Below are 22,769 nucleotides of genomic sequence, written 5' to 3'. Positions count from 1 at the left end.
GACGGCAAGCACGGCTTTACCTTTGCGCTTCCTGTTGCGGCGCCGACCCTTCTTCGCCGGGGCGGTAGTATCTTCATCTGAGGAGTCGGTTTCCACGCCGGCGTCTTTGCCGGGGTACTTCCTTCCCTCTTCAGCTCGGGCACATCTGTCAGCAAGAACATAGAGTTCTGCTACATCTTTCACCTTGTTCATTGCCAGCACTTCGCGCATCTTGCGGTTACGCACGTTCTGATGGAACGCGCTGATGATGGCGGCAGGGTGAACATCAGGGATATTGTACTGTATCTGGCTGAACCTCTGTATATACTTGCGGAGACTCTCGCCTCCCTTCTGGGGAATGACGTGCAGGTCGCTCGCTTGGCCATGGGCTTGGTGGCCTCCAGTAAAGGCGCCCACAAACTCATGGCACAAATCCGACCAGGAGGAAATAGAGTCTACCGGCAAGTGCATCAACCATGACATGGTGTTGGGTTTAAGAGCCAACGGAAAGTAATTCGCAAGCACCTTATCGTCGTGGGCTCCGGCAGCTTGCATCGCAATGGTGTAGATGCTGAGGAACTCGGACGGATGGGTCTTGCCGCTGTACTTTTCGCCCACGTCAGGTTTGAAGGTGCGGTGAGTGGGCCACTGGAACTGCCGCAGCTCATGGGTAAAAGCCGGACAGCCTACCTCGTAAGGTAGGCCTCCAGGGCTCTCCGGTGCCGGGTGGTTCACAGCAGGCCCTGCTCGCCTGTCTGACTGGTGGCGCGCTCCGCGCCGGCGCTCGATAGTGGTTCGAGCGTCTTCATGTTCTCGTTCCCGAAGGACTTGGCGCTGGTCACAGTGGGTCCGCGGGTCGGACGACGCTATGGAGATTTCGTCGCCCGTAACATCGCGACGGGATGGCGTCTGCGGTACCGGGCGAGGAGGAGGCGAGTGCACGGTGGTCGCGGCGCCGCCAGCTTTCCTGCCACTGGTGCGTGGGACTCCGTCGGAGCATTGACCCCGGGGCTCCACCGGACTCGGTTCATCTTTGTTGGCCACCGCAACAAGGCTTCGGATAGTGGCTCTCCATTCGTCGAGTTTCCCCGTAGTGGGAGGAAAATCGAGGAGCAACTGCGCGCGCGCCAGGGCTTCTGCTGGCGTTGGGCAGCGAAACCTGCACGGATCGCGACGCGCTTCGACTTCTGACCATGTCAGAAGGAGCTCTATCACGACCCCGCGGTCGCATGCCATCTTCACCAGCGCATCGGCGAGCGGGCAGGTCTTCTACCTCCCGGGAGTGGCGCTCGGGGCTCTTCCCGCGGTGACGCCCGGGGTCTTCGGCGTGATTACGCCGTTCGTCGCGCGCCGCTTGAGAGGAGCGCGCCATCGGCGCCGGCGTGGGAGTCTTGGAGGCGCTCGCATCGCCTTCGGGCGGGGTGGTAGCGATCTTGGAAGGCCCCACGCCACCCGCGGGGGGCCTGGCTCCGTCTTTGGATTTGGCGGCATGCGGCCCGTTACCAGGCGCACGAACATCGCCGCCTCCCAAACTCCGGCTGCTGGGACGGTGTTGGTGTTCGCGAACGGCGCCCCGAGTCCTTTCTGCGACCGGTCCGCTGCTCGCCCGCGTCGGGACGGGATGTCCGGCTTCCGACGGGCCAACCGCCACCGTCGTCTTCTTCTTGGGCGCCATGATGATGAAGAAGCGTCGAACTAACTTCTAAAGCTGATTCTCACAACTGCGCCCCCTACCTGGCGCGCCAAAGATGTCGGTGGGAACGACACCTATGGGATCACAAGAATCCCTACTACGGTTGCGGGGCACGGGGTCGTGAGAAGAGCGGATCAAACAGATAGCACATGGTTCGTTTATACAGGTTCGGGCCGCGAGGATGCGTAAAACCCTACTTCTGCTTTGGTGGATAGTATATCTGTGTTCTTGAGCTAGCTATGGGGCGTGAGGAGCTCCAAAAAGCCGAATCCTCCTCCTGGTCGCCTCGAGCCTCCTTTTATAGGAAAGGGGTTGCCACAGTGGCACACAAGAGGTGAAAATGGTACAGTGATGTGAGGTTATCCCTCGCATTACATGACAAGGCGCATTTAATGCGTCTTGCCAAGGTGTCCTTGCTTTATCGGGGACGGGGGAGAGCCCTATCTCGTCCGTCGCCGCTCCCTCTCGTGTCGACACGCGCCTTGGCCAGCGGCGCCCGCGGTGCCATGTAGGCAGGCAGGCAACTGAGGTGGCGCGGCGGTGGGTCTCCACGAAGATCTGCATGCCGCCACGCAGGTGCCTGCCCAGCTGGTTGGGTCGGCAGCTGCATGCGAACGGCGGTGGAGATTTGACTGGCGTGGGCCTGATGGTGGCCCTACGGGTGTTCTTGGCAAGGGCCTTGCCGGGGCCCCGGCAAGGGTCTTGCCGTGGCGCCTGCTGTCATCCCCGGCAAGGCTCTTGCCGGGGGCCTTGTGGTCCTCCTTGGCTGGGATCCCGCCAAGGATCATCATCTTCTAAAGGGTGTATCTGATCTTGAATGTCTTCACAAAGATCCGCATGCCACCACGGGGATGTCTCCCGAATCCTTGCCCCATGGGGGCAGTGGACTCAAGGGTGACTCACTCCGTAGGTGTGGGGCGAGCTGCCACGGCAAGGGTCTTGCTGGGTTTGCTAAAACCGCCTCCCGACAAGGATCTTGCCGGAGGGGTCCGCTTCGTCCCCTTTGCTCTTTGTGGTCTTGGTCTTGGCGTCGTTCTGCTTCTCCTGAGCTTCAGTCTTACCTTGGCTCACCTCCCTTGCCTTGCTTAGTGTGGTGGTGCCCGTGGCTCAGACTGTCCGTGCACAGTTATAGGGGTACAAAAAGTGTACCCCTCTTTTTGTACACCGACACTGCCCTTGCGCTTCCCGACGCCCTTGACGTCCTTCTCGCGGAGATAGCGGTCGAAGACGCGGTACGAATCGAGCCGGATCTGTTCGTCGTCGAAGCTGTCCTCGCCGTCGTCGTCCTCCTCCTCCTCCTTCGGCGACAGTCCGGCCATGGCACGAACCGTCCGATTCTGCTCTCGCGCGAGGGCGAGCGTGTTCCCGCGTTGCCGTTTCTTCACAATGAGGGTGCAAATGGCATCATCGCCTAAGTGATAAAAGAAAAAAGAACTCATCTTCTCTTTTTTTGATTACCTTCCTCGTGTATGTATAAGACCAAATACATTCTTTTTCGAAATCGATTTCGAAAAGGAACTACTAATCCTTAACTTTTCAAGGAATCCTTCATCAGTGGTTGTGAATGACTGACTTTTTCAATCCTTTCGACCTTGGTTCCATAGGAGCAAGTCAGAAAGGTTGAGAAATAGAACCATCTGTGGCCGCCCGCTCCGCCGCAGTCATTTCCGCCGTAATACGGGCCTCGGCGGTCCTTATCCTCTCCTTCCCACGGCGGGCCACTCATTCGCGGTGGGACTCATACTCTGCCCGGCCGGTGATGGGAAAGGAGAGGTGTTTCGGCCGGGGCCACGAGGATCCAGCACCAGAGGACCCGAGCGCCTGGTGAGTCGACGCTATGGCGTCGCGCGGGACGGATCTGTCCGTCAGCCGGGTGCTGTCCTCCCGGGAGCGGCGGAGTGCAATGCGGACTGCCATTGCCCCCTCCAACCTACACGGGATGACACCCCAGTCGATGGATCCGGACTTGTTGGAGTCTGGTCCGCTGCCTACCATGGCGGAGAAGGTCGGAAACCGCCTGAGGTGAGCTCGAGTGGCGGAGGGGAGTAGAGAGAAGTGGAGTGAAGTGGATAGGGTTTGCTCTGACGAACGGATTGAGACAAATATAAGTGGGGTCGGATAGGACAACATGAGTTGTGCCTGACGTGACGGACGTGCCCGGATGTCCCTATATCCGCCCTATATTTGGGTTGAATATGTCGGGTGCCGGTCAGCCCGAGCGTTAGAGCCCCGTTTGAGGCGTCTGTCCGACTCGAAAAAACGTGACCAATCAATGACGGGTGGTTCGCTCGGGCGTTTGAGGCGGGTTAGAGACACCCGGCTGTAGATGCTCTTGTGATTTAGGTAGGGAAGCAGGCAATCAGCCGTCTGTGTTAAGGGGATCCAGCATGATGTGCTTAGCGCGTCCAAAACTATTGCTGCCAGTAATCATTTGTGCACTGAACTACCACGCCGGACCGGAGGAAGCTGCAACAGGAATGCACCTTCGTTTTCCTGTTCTTTAGGAAGGTTCCGTACCAAACGTAGTATAGTAAGGAAAACGTTATTATATTTATAAAAATATATATAATTCATCCCGGAGAGGTTCAGTGGAGCAGTTGGAGTTGGGGAGGAGCTCCGGTCTCCCCCCGTCCCTCCGCTCCCAACGTGCGGCCCAGTTTTTGGGCACTAGAAATTTGCGACGACTCTCCTCGGCGTGCGCGTGCGAGATGGCACGCGTTGCGGCCTCGATCTCTTTTCTTGTCGTGAGGTCCGATGGAGTCGGATTTGGTAGAGACAGAGGGACGGTGCATTGTCAACCGTTCTTCCCCCCTGGGTGGCCTGTTCGTGTGTGTTAGCCTTGGCGTATGAGTAGACAAACAATCTGCGAGTTTTTTTATAAATAAAATCTGCGCATCCGTCGGAACATTCTATTGCAGACAGGCTCCATTTCTATGTATGGGCTACGAATTTATGTATCGAGCCCCACGGCGTCCCAGCGTGCTAGCCGGAGAATCTTGGTGGAGCACGCATCATCATTCATCAATCAAAGATCGCTCGGCCTCGCTCGCCCCTAATCATTTGGCGCGTCGTGATCGTGCCTTCTGGAAACGATCTTTGTAGTCCTTGATTTGATTTTGCGTAGGAGGCCGTGTTCTACGTATGAACCTTCATTTTCTTTTCTGTTCTTTTAGGTGGACGCGTTAGGTGGAGAAACTTGATTAGAATCTCCCACCTTTTTCGCCAAAAGAAAGAGAGAGCTTGATCAGAAAAGGATCTTTGTGCACATCATTGCTCAAAGGGGCGCGCCGGAAGCTCCGCTCGCTGTCACGCCAATTGCCGATCGAGCTGGCAGGCAGGCGGCCATGGCGATGGCGCCCCTCCTCTTGCCCGGCGACAGCTCCGGCCACGCCAGAGGCAACAACATCGGCAGCACGTGCGGCTAACCAACATCTCTACTCTTGGCAAGTTGGCATTGGCAGGCCTCTTTATCTTTATCTTCTTCACGCCGCACGTACACCTGTCCAGATTAGCCCTGACGGGCGGAGGCTGACCTTCCCACCGACGACAGCGAGCTCCACCGGGCTCGCGGCCGACGATCTCGCCGGGAGTGCCACCTCTCGCCTTTTTCTTTGACCGTTTCACGTGTCGCATTTCACGCCAAGGACGGCGCGGGCGTGATCGGACGGTCCGTGACGTTCGTTACGAGGCAGATTAAGATTCTATTTTACGTCTACTCCGAGCCGAGATTTCCATGATTTTGCTGGCACATGGATGGTCGGACTTTGGGGGGTGATTTTGCGGGCATCTAGAACTCTAGGTGGCAACCATCACAAGGGAAGAAAAATGAGTGCGATTAGCTGATCTTCCTCTCCGAGCATGCACGCAAGCTTTGTTTTTGTTAGTGCCTTGTCGTGTGCCAATTAGGCCCCGGGATTACTGTTACCTGGTAGCAAACGAGAGCCTGCTTGGGGAAGTCAGCAGGGTAGGAACGTTTACACGTTGCAATGATGCACACTTAAAGATGTATGACCCGTTGAAGAATTTGAAGGCATGATTTCAGATCATTGGCGCCTTTCCGGCGATGGCTTTCACATCTGTATTTGTTGATTTTCCACGGACGCTCGAAAGAATCATTTTTATTAGGGAAAAAGGCAAGGACTGTTTATTAAATGGCATAGGCCCTTACGAAAATTGAGAAGTATATTTAAATCTTTGAAGGTGTCGATGTCATCTTTCTTTTGCATGTACCGGCGACGCGCCTTGAGGAAAGTTTGTTGTCGACTCTGAGCCTCCGTCTCGGAGGAGCAAACTTTTCGAAACCATGACCTTGTAAAAGCAGTGGCCGGGAAGTCAACGATGTAGAGTAGAAAATGCCGACGACCACGATCCTCGTGGCAAATCAACGCCTGTAGAATAAATCTTCGGAAAGGGCACGCATAATATCGCAGGTCCAGTCCAACGAAGTCGAAAAACACAACTCTCAAACGCTTCCCGGCAAGGCCAAAGTTGGTCAACCTTCATCGGTCAAACTAGAGTCGTAGGATCAAGACACACATCCACTCCAGAGGATAGTGCCACCGAAACAAACCTACATAAGAAAAATCCCGACCCGGAGAACCAGATCTCGGGACACACCACCCTCCACACACCTTCCAACATTGCCAAGAAGCACCATCAAAACGAGGATGAGACGGGAAGGATTTATTTCATGATGATGGTGGCGCCATCGCCTTACCCCAACAACGCGCGCGCTCTGGAAAAGCTGGTATATGGTTGTTGCCGCTCTAATTCCAAGGATTTCGCCGGGGTAGGCAGAAGGAAAATGCTTCGAAGAATTGGATTTATCTACTTAGACAGTACAAATCTATGAATTTCAGGTCACTACTTTGGCACATATTAATGCATATAAAGTGTGATGCATTCCTAAGGGCATCTTCAAAGCGGACCCTTAAACCTCCCGCAAGTGTCCGGACTGACTTGTCCATACACAATTTGCCATCCAAAGTCATCCCGCATCGGTCCGCAGACCAATCCAGACGTCTGTTTCCCCGCAAACTAGGGGGCTCTGTACCACCCAGACCCCCTCCCCGCCCCCGCCAAGCCCTTCCCATAACTGCACGACCTTTGTGACCTCCACTTCTACACCCGGCCTCCACTCCGCTTGTCCTCTGTCACCGGTCCAGACCTCTCGTCCTTATGCCGCGCAGGTACAATCCGCCCTACGGGGGTCACCACGCCCGACAAGTGTTTGGTGAAATGTATGTGCTAGATTTTTTATCTCTTCTTTGAAGCAATGGATTAGAACATGAAGTACATATACGAACACTACATTGAGTTGTTCGACGACTCGTCCGACGAGGAGGGCTATGTAGGGCAATGATGGACTACTATCTGGTTGATGGAATTTATTCTTTGCGGGCTACCATTGTAAGGCTATCTCAGAGCTAGTTGGTTAGAAAATGTCTCACTTTGCACAAAGCCAAGAAGGAGCTAGAAATGATGATGGAATTTATTCTTTATATTCCAGATTCGTTTTGCAGATGTTCGTGGACCTGCTAAACAATGGGGATCCAGAGACCTTGTTGCGGGTGATAATATGTTGTGTGATCATGGACACAACACGATCTAGATGAGTGAAGATGCCGCCGCAACTCTTGAATTTGAGAATGTGGGTGATCCTATTCAACTTTCAGACCAGAATCCGACCACGTTTGATGAGTTTGTTCAAATGCATCAACAAGTCCGACGTCGAGCGGCTCAAGAAATATTTGATTGAGCATTTGTGTGCGGTTAAAGGGACAACTAAAACATATGTGCTAATTAAATTCAAGTCTGAACAACTTTAATCTGAAAGCTTTGTTGGATTAATATTTAAATTAGAGCTAATGTCACATTTCAACATTTTCCATTATTTACGGTTTGAATGCTATTATTTTGAGCTTGCGGACTCGAGAAAAAAGAGACGAAAGTTTTAAAGGACATGGTTGAATGGCGGGCTCCATATCACTGTCCACGGATCGATTTAAGATCAATGTTGGAGATGCCCTAGCTACAAAACTGTACCAAGCAAGATATTTATTCACCTCGAAATGATTCGATCGACTGTATCGTAAGGCTATCTGATCAGCGTCATTTTTTTCGCTGCTTTTCCTGTGCATCACAAAATCACGTGTTCATCTGACATCTCCACGCCACCAAACCCGCAAACTAAAAAAATATATATCACTTGTCAGTATTATTATTATTTCCTGCAAAGCCATCATTCCATCCGGCATGATAGGTGGCCACTGTCATGCCTCAGAATCACATCAAGCAAAGCCTGGACGTGTGTGTGTCTGTCATCCCAAGCGGGAGGCAAGTTGTTAGTGCGCGGATAATAGTTTAGGACGTTTTACCTCATGATGCATGCACTTTTTTTTGAAAGGATGCATGTACTACTCCCTCCGTTCCTAAATATTTGTCTTTCTAGACATTTCAAATGACTACTACATACGGATGTATATAGACATATTTTAGAGTGTAGATTCACTTATTTTGTTCCGTATGTAGTCACTTGTTAAAATGACTAGAAAGACAAGTATTTAGGAACGGAGGGAGTAGTTATTATACTATAGTGAATTAAAAGCTACCGACAAGTCTCACGGTAAGAATTTGATTTCAGATTGCCCTGCTAAAGGCACTAGAAATTACGGGTAGAATCACACACCATGCAGGACAGCATCGTGCAGGGTAGATTCTCGTGGTCGGATGCACACGCATGCATACAACGGTTTCATTTGTTGTGGATGGAGATCTTCTCCATGGCTCCATCCGAAGACGAAACGTGCGTCACTGTACGCGACAAGTATGAACAGCTAAAGCCACGAGTCGTGCCACAGGTTTTGGAGGGTCGCTGGTCCTGATGCCGGTGAGCGCCAGGGGTGCATGCTGTGCCCTCGGTGTTAATCAAGTACAGTACATGCTATTCGCAAAGAAAGGTGCACAGTACATACTGATACGGAACGTACTACGCCATGTAGAGTACAGAACCTTTGGTCGTGCCTGCTCGTGAGAGGCTGGCAGTTTGAGTTTGGCATGTACGTACGTACATACGTACATACATGGTCGTCGCCTCACTCTCAAACTCTCGATGTACTACTTGTCTCACCAAACAGCGGGCGACGAGTTGCCCCACCTTAACCATGTTCTGCGGACGACATTAATGTAATCCCTCTCATCGGTTCAGATTTCATTGTTCACCAGGACGAGTAATGCTACACGTATAAAGAAGTAGATGAAAAAAAAATCTTAGTCAGCGTGTAATTGCGTGTAACTCTTTGTATGTCTAGCATTATTGCACCGGGACGTTAAGCAGACCATGTAAACGACATTTAAGCATACACATATTAAGCATATTTTCTTTAAAAAAAAAGGATAGCCACTATCCTACTTTTGCAACAAGACAGGCAGGGATCTTTTTCTTTGATAAATAGCATTTTTATTAACTTAAAATGTAGTATCAAGCCGATACAAAGTATACTAAGCAATATCCGGTCTCTACATGATTAGAATGCATACAAGCAAACGGTAATAGTCTAACAGACAAAAATAAGAACTGACGTATCAGCAACAGCACAATCAAACATGATCGACATTATGCCTATGTCAAATATTTGGACCGGTCCGGAGATTATGCTACCATCCATGTTACGTAAAAACCTCCCTCGTTACCCGCTTCAACCGCATACGTGCCATCTTGAACAGTGGTTGGTACTTCGTTCGATATAACGTAGATCGACTACGTACGAAGGAAGTGCGTACAGCGAAAAATAACCTGTAAATGAGAGGAATTTTTGCACTCAAACACCAAATCATTTCTACATAACCAAAACATCCATAATAAAGCATCATACGCTCCCACCCTTATCAGCGTTCTCAATTTATTTGGAATACCGTTCAACGAATGATCAAAAATATTGTCAGCACTTATGGACGGATACAAATATGACGCTATTTGGATGAATGACCATGTAGAACGCATAAATTTGCATTGGAAAAAAGTGTCTGATTATCTCATCATGAGTACAAAAGCTATACTTGCTTCCTTGCCAATTATGACGACTAAGGTTGTCTTTGGTTAGCACCAGTGACGGATTCAGGACCCAGGTCTGGGCCCAGGGCGTGAGAGCGATTTACTTCGTTGACTGTAGCTTACTTCGCACTGTAGCGGCCTGGGGTCTGGACTTGGCTCAATCCTGGGTCCGCCCCTGGTTAGCACAACTCACCTTCAAAGGTACTACATGAAGATTTTAAATTTTAGTGGAATCTTTGACATTCAAATTCTCTTGTTATTAAGTTATAGTGTAATCTTCGACATCCAAATTCTCTTGTTATTATCCATTGACATCTCTGAATATATGAACACACGGTACATAAAATCAACTGTGAATAATCCAGATATAGTGAGAGCATCTCCAGCCGTTGGTCCCCCAGGCAGCGATTTTACGTGCCCCTGGGGGCGAGCCAGCGCTAAAACTGGCGTGGGGGCGAGCGGGTTCCCAGCCGCTCGCCCCAGGGTCGTCCCAGACGTGGTTTCTTTTTATTTTAAAAAATCCGAATTCGGCAAAGTTCGGCTAAATTTGGTAAATCTGACATTAATATTCAACATGTTCGGTGTTACATAAATTATTTATAAAAAAGACATCTACGGGGCGAAGAAGTCGCTAAGCGCGGTGAAGTCGCCGACGTCCTCGTCGTCGTCATCGTCCTTCTCCTTCTTGACGGCACGGCCGCCTCTGCTGGACCCCTGCCCGGCGTCTCCAAGGCGGACCAGTGGTGGCGTTGGCGCGTCGTCGTCGTCGCTGTCATCGAGGACGACGACGCCTCCCTCATCCCGGCCACGGCGCTGAGCTTCAAACCGCTCGTAGGCGGCGCGCAGGCGCTCCAGCTCCAGCTGCGCCCAGTCATCGCGCGCCCATTTGAGGGCCGTCGCGTCATCGAGCTACTCCTCCTTGACGCCGCCGGCGAGCCCGGGCTCCGTCTTCACGACGGGGAGCCCCGGCTCCGTCTTGACGGCGGCGTGCCCCGACTCCGTCTTTGGCTTGACGAAGTACGGAGCTGCCGAGGAGGGGGCGCGCCTGCCACCCTCGTTGATGACGATGCCGCCGCTGCGGGTGTGCCGGGTAGCGTCTCCGCGGTGGGCTTGGCCTTGACGCCGAATAGCGCCAGCGAGCCGGAAGAGTGGGAGGAGGAGCGAGAGGATGAGGAAGAAGAGGAGGAGCCGAACCTCCTGGGCGCCCACGGCCCGGCGCTCCAGCGGGGTGCGGGAGGGCCCCCGCGGTAGGGTATGCCAGCGGCGGGTTATTGCTGCCCTCGAGGTACTCCAGCACCTCGTACAGCGTGCGGCCCGGGACGCCCCACCAGACGCGCACGGGCGTCACTGTTCTTGACACCGCCGACCACCGACACCCCGTTCGTGGACGCCAGCCGCTGCGCCTGCCGCCGCTGGAAGTAGTCCACCCACGCCGCGTGGTTGTTGGCGGCGTACTGGGGGAGGGCGCGCTGTTTCTCTGTGAAGGCCGCCCGCATGCAGTCGACCTCGGCGGCGAAGACGCCGGGGCGCGCGTCGACGTCGGGCACCGGGAGGATGGGGACGCCGCCGTTGCTGAGCCTCCACCCCGTCGGCCCGACGCGCATGTCCGGCGACGCCGAGATGTTGGCCTCGAAAAGCAGTCACGCCTCCCACTCTTGGAGCGAGCGGCGGCCGAAGCCGTTGGCCGTCGCGGCGTCGCCTGGAAAGCGTTCGGCCATCGCCGGGGAAGGGGAGGACGGGGGAGCTCGGCGGCACGGATGGAAGAGAGCAGAGACGGGGGAGCTCGGTGGCGCGGCGGCTGGTTTGGGCTCGCGCTGGGGTGGCCAGCGGCGAGGGGGAGCGACGCAGGAGGCGTCGTCGCGCCGTCCGTGAGGAATCAATGGCAAGGCTGCTGCCGGTCAGCCTTGCCATTGATTCCCCGCGGGAAACCAAGGCGCTCTGGAAAAGACGAGGCGCCGTCTCGCTGACGCAGCTGGCCCGTGGTTCTTTCGCGCCATAAACGCTCGCCCCGGCGTCCCGGACGCCCCCAGCATGCCGGGTTTAATCTGAGTACGCCGGCGTTAATTTCGGTTCAAGCCGACAAAAAACGAGCTCGTAAGGGCTCGACTGAGTTTTTTTTAAACACCGATGTGAGAAAAAGTCTGGAAAAGGCCTGTTAGGACGCAGGTGAAGATAATACGAGGTTCCCGTAGCCAAGCTGCCACCGGCAAAGACCACCGCGGCCCACGACACCACACGCGCACCAACCTTCCCCGCGGGCCCACGGGGCCAGTCCACGTCGAGCCGAGCGCCATTCCCACTCCCTCCGGCGGGGCACCACGTCGCCGCACCTAACGCTCACCATCATCAACCGTCGGCTCATCATCCGACGACCTCCACAGACCTTTGCCTATTCGGGAAGAACGACACGATAAGCTCTCGACGCACGCCGACGGCACGACATATCGCCCCCCCGGCCCAAAATCTCGCCAGGGTGGCGCGCGGGCCGCAGATCCAGCATCCGACGGCCGGACTCGTCCACGCCGCCGCATCGATCCCCGCGCGCGCGCGGTGGACAGCGGCAGCGGCAGCAGTACACGGGCGGCGTCGTGGCGTCGTCGCAACGGCTATAACTGGGACATCCACCCATGTTACCCGCCATATCCTGTCTCCTCCCCTCCCCCCGAAGAATTCGCCGTAGCGGCACCAGCAGGCCAGCACGTCCACCCCACCTCCCCCTCGCAGCGGGTGGGTCCCGCCGCCAGCTTCCGGCGAGCCGCCGGCGGGCGGCATTGCGCTCTCCGGGCCGGTTCTTGACTGACGGATGGCGTCGCCGGGTGGCGGGTACGCGGACCGGCCAGCGCCGCCGCTGGACGGGATGATCACGGTGGACGGGGGCGGGGGCAGGACGCCGCCGCCGGCGGGGCTGCCGAGGCCGCCGGGGTTCCGGGGGCTGATGCAGCAGCCGTCGCGGCTGGCGTCCGGGGTGCGGCAGTTCGCGTCGCGGGTGTCGATGAAGGTGCCGGAGGTGGTGCCGGGCATCCGGCCGGGCGGCGGGCGGATGACGCGGATGCAGTCCAGCGCGCAGATGGGGCTCAAGGGGCTGCGCTTCCTCGACAAGACCTCCGGGAGCAAGGAGGGCTGGAAGGCCGTCGAGCGCCGCTTCGACGAGATGAGCAAGGCCAGCGGCCGCCTCCCCAAGGAGAGCTTCGGCAAGTGCATCGGTGAGCACCCATGCATCCACTGTGTGCTACTAATCTTTTCTCTTTTCTTTCAAACAAAACCGTGAGCTAATCTCGTTCGATTACGGTGTGATTAAGAATGGCAGTAGCAAACAATTTTAGACACAAAACAGTTGATTTCTAATTAGAACTGCACGATTGAATCTGACAAAGTGGCCACGAGCATGGGGAATCTTTTGTACTTCTGTTAGGGGCATCTTGTTGTTGCATCCACCATTTTTATGCTTGCCCACAGTCGTCTGAAGTTACCACGAACTGTTCCTATTTGCCCAAAAGAGTTGTTGGCAGGGTCGGCGCACCGAACCGAGATCCACTATTCGGCCCACAAGAATTTCCCCAGATCAGCGCTTGCTTGCTGTCCCAAATAGTGCCTGGTCAGAACCCAAAATCAAGTACAGTATCAGCACCCCCACTCCTAGCTGCTAATTTAATTTGGATCTTAGCAATAAATGCCCATGATACAATGTCCGCTCAAAAGAAGTAATACGTCCATGGATCCCCCGAACGGGCTCACGGTCGGTGCACTAATAACCACTAATGGGGGGATGCTTCTTGATCCGAAGGCATGGGGGACTCCAAGGAGTTCGCCGGCGAGCTGTTCGTGACGCTGTCGCGGCGGCGGAGCATCGAGCCGGAGCAGGGCATCACCAAGGAGCAGCTCAGGGAGTTCTGGACGGAGATGACCGACCAGAACTTCGACTCGCGGCTCCGCATTTTCTTCGACATGTAAGCTATAGGTTCAGTCTGATTTTTAGCACCAGCGTTGGAGTTCATCAGTCGAACGAACCTACTGATGGATGAAATTTGGCACGAGCAGGTGCGACAAGAACGGCGATGGGATGCTCACGGAGGATGAGGTCAAGGAGGTGGGGATTTTCTTCTTCTCGATGGGACCTGCTGTATTCTGAAACAATGAGAAATGAATAATCAGCCTGTTGTTTTTGCTCGCTGGTGATAGGTTATTATATTGAGCGCGTCGGCGAACAAGCTGGCCAAGCTCAAGAGCCACGCCGCGACCTACTCGTCGCTCATCATGGAGGAGCTCGACCCCGACGACCGCGGCTACATCGAGGTACGGCAGTAATGATAAACTAGTAGTAGTGGTCGCCATGTCGAAACCTCAGAGGGCGCGAGTTGCTGACCTCCAAACCTCCGATGCAGATTTGGCAGCTGGAGACGCTGCTGCGCGGGATGGTGAGCGCGCAGGCGCCGGAGGTGAAGCTGAAGCGGACGACGTCGAGCCTGGCGAGGACGATGATCCCGATGCGGTACCGGAGCCCGCTGAAGCGGCACGTCACCAGGACCATGGACTTCGTCCACGAGAACTGGAAGCGGATATGGCTGGTGGCGCTCTGGCTGGCCGCCAACCTCGCCCTCTTCGTCTACAAGTTCGAGCAGTACAAGCACCGGTCCTCCTTCCAGGTCATGGGCAACTGCGTCTGCGTCGCCAAGGGCGCCGCCGAGACGCTCAAGCTCAACATGGCGCTCATCCTGCTGCCCGTCTGCCGCAACACGCTCACCACCCTCCGCTCCACCGCGCTCAGCCACGTCATCCCCTTCGACGACAACATCAACTTCCACAAGGTGCTCGCCGGCGCCATCGCCGTCGGCACGGTGGTGCACACGCTCGCCCACGTCACCTGCGACTTCCCCAGGCTCGTCTCCTGCCCGAGCGACAAGTTCATGGCCCTGCTGGGCCCCAACTTCGGCTTCAGGCAGCCGACGTACCCGGACCTGCTGGCCAGCGCCCCGGGGGTCACCGGCATCCTCATGATCATCATCATGACCTTCTCCTTCACGCTGGCCATGCACACCTTCAGGCGGAGCGTCGTCAAGCTGCCGTCGCCGCTGCACCACCTGGCCGGCTTCAACGCCTTCTGGTACGCGCACCACCTGCTGCTGCTCGTCTACGTCCTCCTCGTGGTGCATTCCTACTTCATATTCCTCACCAGGGTCTGGTACAAGAAGACGGTAATTAATCCTCTGCCCTCCTTACTGATGATGATCAGCCACCTGTATAAATTCAAATGTTGATCATCGTTATTTGTTTGCTCAGACATGGATGTTCCTCATAGTCCCTGTCCTCTTCTACGCCTGCGAGAGAATTATCAGAAAAGTTCGCGAGAACAACTACCACGTGAACATTCTCAAGGCAGGCCACTGACAATTCACCTGATTTATTACTTCTTTCTGACTGTTATTAGCTATTACAGTATTAACCAATGTTGCCACATACTATGCAGGCTGCGATTTACCCAGGAAATGTGCTCTCTCTTCACATGAAGAAGCCACCGGGTTTCAAGTACAAGAGTGGGATGTACCTGTTTGTGAAATGCCCCGACGTTTCGCCTTTCGAATGGTATCACTCCAATCCTTGCTGCATATATGAACAAAGATACAGTTCATCCGAGGTTCTTGCTTACAGTTGATGATGGTCTTGCAGGCATCCGTTCTCCATTACTTCTGCACCTGGAGATGATTACCTGAGCGTGCATATCCGCACGCTAGGTGACTGGACATCTGAACTCAGGAACTTGTTCGGGAAGGTCAGTTCAGGCAACTAAACTGCAAATGTTTATTCACTATTAAACAGACTATCCAAGAATGAATACTTAGAAAGATCCATATTCATACAGTGTTGCGAGGCACAAGTTACTTCCAAGAAGGCCACCCTTTCGAGACTTGAAACTACAGTTGTGGCAGACTCTGCGACAGAACACACCAGGTGAGCTCATTTAACTATTTGGCAACGCGAAATTCAGTTAGTTTTGAGTACAGACTTTTTATATCATCATTGCTGTGTCTCCTTTAGGTTTCCTAAGGTCTTCATCGATGGCCCTTATGGTGCACCGGCGCAAAATTACAAGAAATACGACATTCTTTTGCTTATCGGGCTTGGAATTGGCGCCACTCCTTTCATCAGCATATTGAAAGATCTCTTGAACAACATAAAGTCCAATGATGTAAATTTCTTTCACTGCAAAGTATTCTTAAACATTATATACATAATAATATAGCTAATGGAGATAGCATAACTGAGAAAATGAGTTGATGGAACAGGAGGTGGAAAGTATACACGGTTCTGAGATAGGCAGCTTCAAGAACAGTGGGCCAGGGAGAGCTTACTTCTACTGGGTTACCAGAGAGCAAGGATCCTTCGACTGGTTCAAAGGAGTCATGAATGAAGTCGCTGACAACGATCACAGCGTACTTATCTCACTCTGATATTTTCAATTTCATCTTTCCATACGATACAAAATGTCTAGTCGCATCTATAAAACTGGGCTAAAGTAATATGGCAATTGCAGGATGTCATAGAGATGCACAATTACCTCACCAGCGTGTATGAAGAAGGCGACGCAAGGTCAGCGCTGATTGCCATGGTTCAGTCACTCCAGCATGCCAAAAATGGTGTTGACATCGTCTCCGGAAGCAAGGTATTTGCCGAGCTCTGCATTCTCATCTGATCCCATATGTCTCTGCTTCCTTTTCTGACACGTCTCTTGTAGATTCGGACACATTTTGCAAGGCCTAACTGGAGAAAAGTGTTCTCTGATTTGGCCAATGCCCACAAGAACTCTCGTATAGGTGAGCTAAATTCGCTAAAGACCTTATCATGGCAGATTTATACTAGACCGTGCAATAGTTAACATGAACATGAATCTACAGGTGTTTTCTATTGTGGATCTCCAACACTCACGAAACAACTCAAGGATCTTTCAAAAGAATTCAGCCAGACAACCACAACTAGGTTCCATTTCCACAAGGAAAATTTCTAAGGCCATACCCGAAGAATTTCAAACAGTTGGAAGATATACTTGTATAGGAAAAGAAATATGATAGTGCTCGAATAGTAAATATAGCTTTACAAATTTTGTTGTACGCTGGGTTGTACAAAGTACATTGAAAGCTAGTGTCACCAGCATACATAGACTGGAATATTTAGAAATATCTGTATTGTAACAGTGAGATTGATTGTTAGGTTATGCCCCTCGAACACGCAAGCTTTCTCTCTTAAGTTTTTCTGCCCTGACAGTCTCTGCATTGCGCTTATGAACACTACTCTCCCCAGATATGTTCTTTTCTTTTGGAGGTCTGCCTCTTTTTTTAGGTTGAATGTCACCTGATACTGATATAGTTCTATCCTTTCGAGGCCTGCCCCTTTTTTTAGGCTGATATACCTCCTCAGTTTTTCTTTTGGAGGTCTGCATCTTCAGTTTTTCTGCCCTGACAGTCTCTGCATTTGATGGGGACGCCTGAAGCAACCCTGGTAGTGGCAGGTTGTTTGACTGTAGGCCATTTACTGCTCTGACCACCACCTGGTTGCGAGCACCATTAGTTCCTTGCGATGATCTAGCCCCCTTAAGTCTGTAGTCAGGAACAGCATTCTGATGTTTGAATTTGTCCATAACAAGTTTTCTGAGTGGAATGGTTATGTCCAATGGTAGCAGGATCTCCTCCAGTTCAAGCCATTCAAGATCTTCCTGGTCTCCATCATCATAGACAACACTGTACCAATTGCTTTCACTGTCATACTTGACAACTTTCCCTGCAAAATACTTGTCCCCAAACTGCTTTCTCACTTTCCGCCCTTCTAGCCATTCACCAAAGCGATGATCAACTCGAGATCCTTGAGCGTCTCTTACTGCAGGTTGTGAACCAGATGCGAAATCAGGAGGCAAGTCTGGGACACCATTGATAATGATAACAGGCTCCCTGGATACTTTGACAACAGATGCAGTGTCTGACTCTTGCATGTTCTTACTCCCCTCCATGACCTGATATTGCACCAATTCCTTGGATTTAGCTAGAAACAGCCTGGAGGAGAAAGAAAATAGTTTCATCAACAAAATGAGTCATCATAAGCAAGAAAACTCAAAAGAACAAGTAACAATAACGCGAGCACTTTCACAGCTACAATGCAGTATTTAGATGAGTCAGGCATGTAGAAACATGCCTGATATTAACCAACACCTAGGATTTAGGAAGCACGGCACTTCGCGCGGGTGACACAGGTATCATGTCATGGTATGTATCAGGCCTCAATACGGCAGTCTGGCACATAGGTCAAGTAGAAATGTATTTCTGTTCCAGACAATATGATAATTATGTTCCAGAGTGATCCTAAAGAGATAGCCGTGTCGGTAATGAGCAAGAGTTTAGCTCTTATAAATTAATTAAAGAGATAGTTTAGCAACATAACATTGTTCCTTGCAGTATAGTTTTCCAAGTATAACCTAAAGTCACAGTCTCTCTAGACTTATCTTATACTCCCTGCTCCCCAAATTAATGAAAACCTAGTTTTTTTTAGAAAACACAAAAGTCTTTGCATTGAAAAGGTAAGGGTTCAGTTACAAGCGTCTGAGGACGCACGAATTACAGCATGATTAGTGCACGTCCCAGGATTGTGGGAGCACAACCCTAAGGCCAGTTGCCCCGGCTTCTGCCTAAGAGCGGATCTCGTCCTTGATCCTATTGACTAGCGTATGCAGGGAGGGTCTCTTGTTGTCGAAGACACAGCTATTCCTATGCTTCCAGCTCATCCAAGGCACGAGCATCACCACAGATCTCAGAGCTTTGTGTAGGACCGGCGGCGTGTTTCCTTTGGCGTGCAGCCACCAGTCCATGAGCGTAGGCTCCTGGTTAGGCGTCAGGGCTGGGATGCACAGCCAGGCCAGGACCTCGTGCCAGGCCTGCCGGGCGAGGGGGCACTCAAACTTCTCTCCTTTTGGTGCAGCCACAGGTCAAGTTAAACTTCTCTACCAGGAACCTAGTTTTGTCCTAAGTCAAACTTTTCTACAAGTCCACAGAAAAAGAGAGAATTCCTTATTTGGCCCTTTCTTAAAATCCGCTTCCTTATTTGGCCCGAAAAAATATTTTCTTCTTTATTTGACACTAGATGTAAATTTTATTACCTATTTGACACTTCCGTCCATTTTTGGCACCAGCGGTGTTAAATGTGACATGAAAAGACTTTTTGCTCCTGATATTGTATTTAGGTGAATTAATTGCTACAAAATAAACCTACTACTCTGCTATAACCTAATCACTAACATGATACACCCATGTAACTAATCGATCAGCACATAGATGAGAGCAGCATACGTGTGCTCTACTATTTTTCTCGCCTCACCTGTTCTGCTCCCTCTCCTGGCAGATGACACCGATGGCGACCGGCGACCAAGTGGTCGTACTGCCTCTCCGTCATGCCCCTGTCTCCCCCTGCGCCCCTCTTCACTTGCGGCACGCTTCCCTGTGTTCGCCCGTGAGCAGGCCCACAACAAGGAGACGTCTGCCAGAAGAAGAAGAACATGAAGTCGAGTTGCTTTCGTGAGCATGATTGCTTCATGCCAGAAAAGGTGCACGTTGCGTGGCTCAGAAATGTAATCACAACTAGGTTAATATAATATTGGCATGAAGTGGTGTGCGTCCCAACTGGTATACACACGTAAATCTTAACCATGAGAAATGATGATCTTTATTATGTTTCAGAAGCCAACAGTTGCTACTTCAAAAGTAGACTAGTTCCACTTTGTAACTGAGATGGAGAATCAGCAAATACCAACTCATTTGTTTGCCACTCTATTTCACCTACTGTAAACAAAATAAAATATACCATCTTGATTGGTTTGTTATGCAAGTCGCGTCGTGCGTTCGTTGGACTTATGAAATCGACAAGTATGGTACTCGGAAGCTGCTGCAAGTTTCTACAAGTAATTCTAATCGAATGGTTAGCAGTGTACATTAGTATATCATTTTTTTCAACAGGCATTAGTACACCATTAGTGGTGCGTACAAGACGTACAGTTTTTTATGCCGAATACAGGACGTACAGTTCAACTGTTATGTTACATACACTAATTAGATTACATTTGTAGAGTACTACTTTAATTAGCAAAAATCACAAAATACAATACCAGGGGGAAAATGGTGTTTTCACATCACATTTAACACCGTTGGTGGTCAAAATGGACGGAAGCGTCACATAAGGAATAAAATTTACATCCAGTGTCAAATAAGGAAGAAAATATTTTTTGAGCCAAACAAGGAAGCAGATGTTAGGGAAGGGCCAAATATTCACTGATAAGAGTTTAGCTAGGCAAGTTTATAGTAAGCTTATAAATTAATTAAAGAGATAGTCTAGCAACATAACATTGCTCCTTACAGTATAGTTTTCCAAGTATAACCTAAAATAACAGTCTCTCTGACTTATCTTGTACTCCCTGCTCTCCAAATTAATGAAAACCTAGTTTTATCCTAAGTAAAACTTCTCTACCAAGTCCACAGAAAAATGTGCTATCGCCATCCTAAGTCAAGTTAATCTGGGAAAGATGAGCATTGTAGGGTAACCTGCATCTCCTATGTTCCATCTAAAACTACCCAAACGTTTACGAGATCCATCCCAAACATTTTGCTCCCAAAGGCATATAGGGAACCGGCTATCCCTAGTTTTAAAGCCAAAATATGATACGCAACAGATAGACAAGGCGCTTGGTCTACTATGGAAATTTACAGCAGCATCTCATCGAACAGAAGGGATGCAGACAGTCGTTAAAGCCAAACCTAGGGCCGAAACGTAGGGCGCCAGATACGTTGACCTCACCTCGTGCTTGGCGGCGGCGGGGGCGGCAACAGGTGCCTCTGCGAGGAGGCCTGTGCTCGAACGGCTCGGGGAGGCGGCTGGTACGCCCGCGACTGGGTGGAGCGGGGAGAGCGGGGACGGAGCTCGCAGGGTCGCACAAACCCTAGGTTGGATGAGAAGGGCGGGGTGGAGCCGGAGGGCTGGACCTGAGAGGAGTAGGGGTTGTACGCCAGAGGAAGCCGGCTGGAAGTAGCGGCCCCGGCTGCTGCGCAGGAGGGGAGGGGACCGCCGTTCGTCGGCCGGATCGACACGGCGCGGAGGCGCCGGACCACGGACTCGAGTGGCGTTTAGAGTCGATTTTTTTTTTTAGGAAAGCAGTTTCGGGTCCAGACTCTATCGCCCCGCCCGTACTTTTCCAAAGGTATCGGACGGCCCATTAACGCGATTTGCTCGCCCGGCCGCTGGGTTCGCTCGGGTCGCTGCGTTCATTAGCTCGCTCCGTTTTCTCTGGTTTAGTTTTTTTTTCTCTGTTTTTTATTTTCGTTTTTCCCTTTGTTTTTTGTTTCTTTCTTGGTTCTCATCGGGTTTCTTAGTTTCTCAGTGTTTTAATGTTTTGGATCGGTTTCTTCGGGTTATCTTCTTTTCTTCTTTTTTTCTTTCCTTTTCTTGTTTTTTCTTTATTTCTTTTTCAGTTTTCTTTGGGTTTTTTATTTTCCTTTTTTTTCAACACATGTCTACTTTTTTTATACATAAATTTTACATTTTCCATATACAACAGGAACATTTTATTATACACCTTTTAACAAATTTGAAATACAGGATTAGTAAAATGTCAATTAAACATTTGGAAAAATTTTAGATATATGTTTTGATGTCTAACTTTTGATACATATCGTATATTTTCGTATACAATGGGAACATTTTTGGATACATGTTATGCATGATTAAACATTTTTTAATGTGTTTGATAACTAATTTTTTCATACACATTAAATTCTTCATATACACATGAAATCATTTTTTATGCATGTTGATTTTTTTTCAGATGCATGATTATCATTTTTCAAACACATGTTCTACTCGTTGGTGTGGCGACAATGATATCCCTACGTGTCCTCAAGCTCCATCCTTGCAACGACATTTGCTCCAGCGTTAGCACGGAGCTCAGGAGGTAGTGCAAGAGCGGATGCAATCAGTGGTATGCATCAACGACAAAATGGAAGATAGTGGATCATGTGCGGGTATCGTGGCTGGCATCTGCCAGATGGTTTCCTCCTCCCACATCATCGTAGAGCTGGGCCTAGATCTAGGGTTTGATGATGCGGTCGGGTGTTTCTATGTTTTGATTCCTTCAGTGGTAATGCCTTCGCCTTTGGTAAACTATCATGGAAGTCCGCAAAACGTGCATATCAACGATGGAGCTACTCGAGGTTGGGTGAAGAGGTGATCTGTCACATGCTCTTTTGGTGGTTGTTGCAATAGTGTTGGAGGCAGGTGACGGGCGTTGATGTCAAACTCAGGGGATTATCTGATTTTGATTGTGTGTTTGCTCTCTTGGCTGATGGTCTCTTGTGCAAAGGCTAGAGTTACACTTTCTTTTCAGTTTTGTCAGGTCGGTGTTTACGGGACATGTAACTTGTTCTTTATTAATGAGACAAATATTACCATGAAAAAAAACATGATTGACATTTTTTGAAAATATATATTCTGATGTGTACATGTTTTCATACACATTGTACATTTTTTTATACACCTGGAATATTATTTTGTGCATGTTAAACATACATGATTAACATCTTTTCAAACACATATTTTTGAACTTTTGTTTGGATATGTTTCACATTTTTTAAATACATTTTGAAACATTTTTTAATATATGTTTTGATTTCTACTTTTCTTCATACATATTTTGCATTTTTTAGATATCAAAAACATTTTTCTATAAATGGTTAAAAAATTTAAATGTCTGATTAACGTGTTTTTCAATTCTTTTGAACATTTTATGATATGTGTTAACATTTTTTCTTTCAAAATCATATTTTTCAAGAAGTTTTATCTTTTGAAAATATGAACAAAAAAAAAGAAAAAAAATAGCCTGCACGCTCCCGAACTCACGCCTACTACTATTTGCGAGCGGCGGCCCACCTGGCAGATGTACGATGCGATATGGGCCAATATATGAGAAGCCCCGAAATCAATAATTAAGAAATACTCGTTGCAAAGATCACTCCAATTTCTCTA

The 22,769-nt window shown here is 50.5% G+C and overlaps 2 protein-coding genes across 2 annotated transcripts; one reads left to right on the top strand and one right to left on the bottom strand.

The window, feature by feature from the left end:
• Positions 1-12,220: 12,220 nt before the first annotated feature.
• On the top strand, positions 12,221-16,999 carry LOC125545219 (putative respiratory burst oxidase homolog protein H). Its single transcript, XM_048709110.1, has 14 exons — positions 12,221-12,928; positions 13,510-13,672; positions 13,764-13,812; positions 13,905-14,018; positions 14,108-14,917; positions 15,003-15,098; positions 15,190-15,305; positions 15,390-15,492; positions 15,583-15,671; positions 15,759-15,909; positions 16,007-16,153; positions 16,255-16,383; positions 16,456-16,534; positions 16,616-16,999. Exons 1-14 carry the CDS (start codon positions 12,529-12,531, stop codon positions 16,723-16,725), a joined length of 2,556 nt encoding a protein of 851 aa, XP_048565067.1. The 5' UTR covers positions 12,221-12,528; the 3' UTR covers positions 16,726-16,999.
• LOC125545220 lies at positions 16,760-20,910 on the bottom strand. Its single transcript, XM_048709111.1, has 2 exons — positions 20,550-20,910; positions 16,760-17,764 (listed from the first exon to the last, which is right to left on the bottom strand). Exon 2 carries the CDS (start codon positions 17,719-17,721, stop codon positions 16,930-16,932), a length of 792 nt encoding a protein of 263 aa, XP_048565068.1. The 5' UTR covers positions 17,722-17,764; positions 20,550-20,910; the 3' UTR covers positions 16,760-16,929.
• Between the last annotated feature and the right edge of the window lie 1,859 nt (positions 20,911-22,769).

This window comes from Triticum urartu, chromosome 3, assembly GCF_003073215.2.
Source record: "Triticum urartu cultivar G1812 chromosome 3, Tu2.1, whole genome shotgun sequence".
Taxonomy (NCBI): domain Eukaryota; kingdom Viridiplantae; phylum Streptophyta; class Magnoliopsida; order Poales; family Poaceae; genus Triticum; species Triticum urartu.
The sequence above is the reverse complement of the archived record's forward strand: the minus strand, read 5'-3'. Positions and strand labels throughout refer to the sequence as shown.

Coding starts and splice junctions, on each gene's coding strand:
- LOC125545219 (XM_048709110.1), top strand. CDS start 12,529: ATGGCGTCGCCGGGTGGCGGGTACGCGGACCGGCCAGCGCCGCCGCTG. Junction 16,154..16,254: donor TCGCTGACAACGATCACAGC/GTACTTATCTCA, acceptor TGGCAATTGCAG/GATGTCATAGAGATGCACAA. Junction 16,384..16,455: donor ACATCGTCTCCGGAAGCAAG/GTATTTGCCGAG, acceptor CGTCTCTTGTAG/ATTCGGACACATTTTGCAAG.
- LOC125545220 (XM_048709111.1), bottom strand. CDS start 17,721: ATGGAGGGGAGTAAGAACATGCAAGAGTCAGACACTGCATCTGTTGTC.